Source organism: Pseudorasbora parva, chromosome 22 (genome assembly GCF_024679245.1).
Source record: "Pseudorasbora parva isolate DD20220531a chromosome 22, ASM2467924v1, whole genome shotgun sequence".
In the NCBI taxonomy this organism is placed as follows: Eukaryota; Metazoa; Chordata; class Actinopteri; order Cypriniformes; family Gobionidae; genus Pseudorasbora; species Pseudorasbora parva.
In genome coordinates, this window is record NC_090193.1 from 445,594 (window position 1) to 451,903 (window position 6,310).

General features: G+C 39.5%; 1 protein-coding gene across 3 annotated transcripts in view; it reads left to right on the forward strand.

Moving 5' to 3' along the window:
- tegt (testis enhanced gene transcript (BAX inhibitor 1)) overlaps window positions 1-748 on the forward strand; it is an 81,794-nt gene extending 81,046 nt beyond the window's left edge. For all 3 annotated transcript variants that reach the window (XM_067431121.1, XM_067431120.1, XM_067431122.1), the window contains one exon: window positions 177-748. In XM_067431121.1, coding sequence (XP_067287222.1) covers window positions 177-200 — 24 coding nt within the window. In that variant the 3' untranslated portion in view covers window positions 201-748. The remainder of the gene's footprint in view (window positions 1-176) is intronic.
- Window positions 749-6,310: the final 5,562 nt, after the last annotated feature.

The window sequence follows — 6,310 nt, forward strand, 5'->3', positions numbered from 1 at the left end:
AAACGTGTGTGTGTGTGTGTGTGTGTGTGTGAGAGAGAGCGTCTGAGTGTGTGTGTGTGAGAGAGAGCGTCTGTGTGTGTGATGCTTTTCTAGTCCTGGTATATCATGCAACACTTCCCTCTACATCAATGCTTCCTCCTCTTTTATTCCATCTTGAGTTTATTGTGTGTGTGCAGGAGAAGAAGAAGGAGAAGAAGTAACGGGCATCTGTGAGCTGAGCTTCATTGTGGATGTGATTGGTCTGATTTCACTTACTGTGATCTGATTGGTCTGATTTCACTTAATGTGTTTTGATTGGTGTCTTAACTTTATTTAGGGGAACTGTTTCTGGGCTTTGAATATGTTGTCAGGATAGCGACCTAATGTACTTTTTTGAAGTCTTATTTAAAAGCTTAATTTCTTTGATAAAGGTCTGTAGAAGAGCAATCTCATTAAACATCTCCAACGAGTATCTGATTTAATATTGTACATACGATAAAGAGTGACAGAATCTGAACAATATCGAATCATATCTCGTTAATACCATAACATGCTTTGTGCTAATACATTTAATATTTCATTGATTTTTCTTTCTTTGTTGCCAATGTCAGACTAAATTTTTGTAGCTGCTGTTAATGCCAATGTTATTTAGATTGAAGGCTACCATTGTTAAAGCATTTATCATTATCACAGATGAGATTTTTTTATTTTATTCATGAATATTGTGCATCATAAGTCAATAAACGATGCCACAGATTGCATTTGTGCACATGTGACTACTGTCTGATATATTAGCTTTCTGCTTCCTGTGTGTGTGTGTGTGTGTGTGTGTGTGTGTGTGTGTGTGTGAAGTTTCAGCTCAAATACCCACAGATCATTTATTAAAGCGTCAAATTTGCCTCCAAGTGTGAGCAAAAACACGCTGTGTGTGTTTCTTTAAATGCAAATGAGCTGCTGGTCTCCGCCCCCCTTTCCAGAAGAGGGCGGAGCCTGAGGTTCAGATACTCCATCAACAACAAAACAGGCCGATCTCACTCAGACTAAACTACACTTTTAGAAGTTATTATAACATTGCAACTACAAATAGAAATGTTTGATGTTTGGCTGCTCATTGTGGACAGTAACCATAGACAGTAAAAGAAATGGACCGAGCGTTCCCATTGACGTCAACGGCGAAATAATGAAGTCAACCTAGGGGCACTCACTTCCTGATGGCGGAGCGAACTGCGCCGGCTCAGACTGAGCTTGAGGACGTAGATGTGACGTGAGCCTCCTGTCTGACAGCTGTAGGTCTTCTAGTAGTTGTGGAAAGTGAAAGCTGAATCACGTTGTTTAAATATTTTCTCCCGTTGCTTTTGGTTCTCTATGGGCTTCTCCCCGTTCTTCCCCCTTGACTTTATCAGACTTTGTCTCCACGTCCCCCCGACTGTCTCATAGACAGTAAAGATTGCCTGCGAGCGTCTCCTCAGGTCTATACGGTAATTTCTCAACTGTGCGTCAGAGTCGCGTTGGTTATGACGCAATCGTTAGCCTATTTTTACAAAAACAGCTTCTGCGGGGCGATAGTGTAAGATACAAGGTAACGGAGCCTTTTATGCATTGTCGTGTTTCTTTAGAAATAAACAATGGACAAATGGAGTCTTTAAACGTCTCAGATGTAAAGTTATTCACTGTCAAAGTGACTCAAAAATGAATGGGAGTCAATGGGATGCTAACAGCAGGTGATGGCTTAGTTAGCAATGGCAGCCCCTAGGGGTGGAACGCTTTCCGAGCGCTAGATTACCTGCTTGACAGTAACTAAGTACATTTACTTGAGAACTGATCTTAAAGGTGCACTATGCAACTTCCCGTCCACTGGCGGGCGCTCATTCAAAACAAAGGCGTTTGATGACGCCAAGTGTGAGCGCAGCATCTTGGGACATGTGGTCTTCACCTCACCGCCGGTGGGAAACAGGACTCGGGCAGAAATCGCGTTCATGGATGCGGTTATTAACGTTACTGTAGTGAAGCAGAGCAGGAGCGAGTGATGTGGAGCTGAGCACGGCCGCTGGAGCGATTGATACACAAACACACGGCTCGCGAACACCGGGACCTTTATTATGACGGGACACAGTCGCTGGGGCGCTCGCACTGATCCGCTCTTCCGGTTATGACTACAGTCCCTGACAAAAGTCTTGTCGCTTATCTATTTTCTAGAAATACCTGATCTTAACCTGACTTTTAATTAATTAATTGGTGTTAGAAATAGCTCATATGAAAAGCTAAAACCCTCCCAAATGATGTTTAATGCACTGAAATAAATAATGTTCACAGAAAATATTGAATATTTATCATTTAATCAAGACGGAAAGGTCAAATTTTGGCAAGACAAAAGTTTTGTCGCCTATACAGAAATGGAACAAATTTACAGCAAATACAAAAATATGTCAGCAAATTAAGTTGTGGTGCTGTGAGATCCACATTTAATATCTTGTATGACTTCCGTGAGCTTGAAGGACTGCATCCATGCGGTTTGGCAAGGATTCATACAATTTATTGATGAAGTCATCAGGAATAGCTAAGAAAGCAGTCTTGCATGCCTCCCAGAGTTCATCAATATTCTTTGGTTTCGTCTTCCATGCGTCCTCTTTCATCCTACCCCACATATGCTCAATGATGTTCATGTCTGGTGACTGGGCTGGCCAATCCTGGAGCATCTTGATCTTCTTCGCCTTGAGGAACTTTGATGTGGAGATGGAAGTATGCGATGGAGCACCGTCCTGCTGCAGAATTTGGCCTCTTTTATGGTTGGGAATGTAAGAGGTAGCTAAGATTTCTTGGTATTTTAGACTATTGATGTTGCCTTCCACCCTGCAGATCTCTCGCACACCCCCATACTGGATGTAACCCCAGACCATGATTTTTCCGCCACCAAACTTCACTGTTTTCTGGGTGAATCTCGGATCCATTCGGGCACCAGTAGGTCTCCTGCAATATTTGCGGCGACTGTGGTGTAATTCAACAGAAGATTCATCTGAAAATCCACCTTCTGCCACTTTTCCAGCGTCCATCCTTTTAGCAGGCTGTGGGCCTTGACAAATGCCACACGGTTTTTCAATTGTCTTTTGTTTAGTGCTGGCTTCTGGGCACTGATTCGACCATAGAGGCCATTTCGAGACAGAATCCGACAAACTGTTCTGGTTGACACGGACTTCAGGTGACCAGGTCTCGTGGAGCTCTGCTGCAGTGGAAAATGGGCTGGCCTTGGATTTTCGAGCCAACAAACGGTCCTCTCGAGCAGTTGTCTTGCGGGGTCTGCCTGACCTGGGCTTGTCAAAAACGTCTCCAGTCTCTTCAAATCTTTTTTTTATCCTCTGTACTTGACGCTGAGACACATTGAAGGTGTCTGCCACATCAGCAGTGGATCTGGTCATCAGCCTCATGATAATCAAAACTTTAGTCTCAGGGTGAATCTTAGGCATGTTTGCAGAGGTCTAGTTGCAGTTGATGTGAAGGTCTAGCGTACTGGGGTTCTTTTTATACACACTTGAGACCTAATTGATCCATTATTAGTCACAGGTGAAGCTCATATGACAAGGTGACAACACTTATGTCTTTGCAAAAATTGACTCAATGGGCTTTACCAAGCTGTGAATATTAGAAGACTTTTTGAAAGTTTAGTTTTTCACTGAAACATTATCACAAAAGCTGGTGGGATTAAAATGAGCCATTTCTTGTAAAAAAACTTGGTAACACTTTACTTGAAGGGGTGTGCATAAGACTGACATGACACCTTCATAATCATGACATGACACGTGTCATGGATATGAAGGAGTTTTTATGCATGTTTATGAAAACTGTCATTAAGTGTCATTCGGTTAATTATGTCATTTTTAATGCAATGATGACATTTCGGAGTTGTCTTTGTTATGACAACTTGACATAAACCAATACATCATAACCTGTCAGTGTCTTTGTCATGACAACTTGACATTACCAAGACAACATAACCTGTCAGTGTCTTTGTCATGACAACTTGACATTACCAAGACAACATAACCTGTCAGTGTCTTTGTCATGACAACTTGACATTACCAAGACAACATAACCTGTCATAAACAGACATGAAATGACATAGCAGATTAATTATCAAATTTAAGAAACTACTTAGCTTTTTGGGTTTACATTACATTAGTTGCTAGGCAACGTGGGGGAGAGGACGCTGGCGTTGTCTGTTCGCCGCTTCTCCACCCACAAATCATGTTAACTTTACTATTAAATTTAGATTTTATTTTATTTTCTTATGTTTGTGACTAGTCTAACAGTCAGAGCTACAATTGGGACTGTTGCTGATTGCTGGCAGCCACTGAGAGGACGTTGTTTGCCATTTTTTCACCGTTTCTCTTCTGTTTTTGTTTGAATCTGTGGTTGGTTTTGGTTTGAAGGACATTTGATGTTGCTCGCTGCGGCTGCTCTCTCTTCTGGGTGTCGGCTGCTCACTGGTGGTCTCCCTCGGGCTTGAACTGCATGGTGGCTGAAGTTTGCTCCAGGCTAGCGTCATCAGCGTCTGGCATGATGTTGAGATGTCATTTTTACTTGTTATTCATGTATTGTTATTTTTTCCCTTTGTTGCACTTTGAGATTCTTCGGAATGAAAAGTGCGTTATAAATAAAATCTATTACTATTATTATTATTATTATTATTATTATTAAACTGTCATGTGGTTGGTTTTGACGTTGGCTGTCATTAGGCTAATATAATGTCATGATTTTTTTATAAATTTAATTTGTCATTAACATGTCATTAAGTGTCAATACTCTGTCAAATTATGTTATAACAGTGTCATGAACATATTTCTTGACCTAAACTACAGTGGTACAAGTTGAATTTGTCATTAACATGTCATTAAGTGTCAATACTCTGTCAAATTATTTTATAACAGTGTCATGAATATCGAATAACAGTGTAATGATGAGTCATTAAAAACTATTAATATCAAAATGATAGCGTGGCATAGACATATACACCTATATGATGATGTCTATGGTGGCACCACTGGTTATGTGTACGCTGTAACAGATGTTGACAGAGCCTCAGTCAGGTTAGTTTGTTGAGGTGTTTAATGTCAATTTAGTTTGCAGTAAGTAAAAACAATTCACAACAACGTTATTTTGGGTTTAATATACTTTATTTAAACTTTCGCTCACTCTTTAACGAATAGTTTGAGTTTATTCTTACCATTCCGTTTGCTATGGTGGAGTCTCGTGTGCTGGTGTACCGTCTAAAGGGGTTCGGGTGGAAACGTTGGCCCTATATATAATGTTCCGGCCTAGGCTCTAGTCGCAACCATTCCTTGTTCAGCCCGGGGTGGGGCTCTAAAGACTATTCCTCTTATTTTTATACATCGGAAGATAATTTATAAAGTGAAGTCATTTGACAAAGTGTTATTTTTCTGTGTTTGTTTATGTGTGTATATGATGTTGATATATATATGTTTATTTTGTGTAATGGCCATTATTTGTGTACGTGTTTTCCCCTTTTTGCGTTAATTGGTGCTGGTCACCTGTGTATAAATTCATGCCTTGTGTTTTTAAGAGTCAGTTCTGTGAGAGGGCAGGTCTTAAAAATTAAATGATTGATTTTATTTCTCGAACTCCTTTTCATATTTTTAAGACATTTGAAATTGTCTATTATCTAACCTTCTGTTGAAGCTGGTGGAGGAAACTTAAAAAATAAAATAAAACATTATGAACTGAAAAATATTAATGATGCTGTTATTAAAAAATAATTTGACAGCGTATTAACACCTAATTACATTTTAATGACAAATTAAACTTTTGCCACTGAAAAAAATGTATGACATTATAATGGCCTCCGTCAACATCAAAACCAACCACATAACAGTTTAAGGTTAACCCTATAAGATAAGTAAGTTTCTTAAATTTGATAATCTGTTATGTCATGTTTATGAGAGGTTATGTTGTCTTGGTAATGTCAAGTTGTCATGACAAAGACACTGACAGGTTATGTTGTCTTGGTAATGTCAAGTTGTCATGACAAAGACACTGACAGGTTATGATGTATTGGTTTATGTCAAGATGTCATAACAAAGACAACTCCGAAATGTCATCATTGCATTAAAAATGACATAATTAACCGAATGACACTTAATGACAGTTTTCATAAACATGCATAAAAACTCCTTCATATTCATGACACGTGTCATGTCATGATTATGAAGGTGTCATGTCAGTCTTATGCACACCCCTTCAAGTAAAGTGTTACCAAAAACTTGATTAGAAACATATTTCAGCGGCACTTTAGGTCAATTTGTACACAAGCGACAAGACT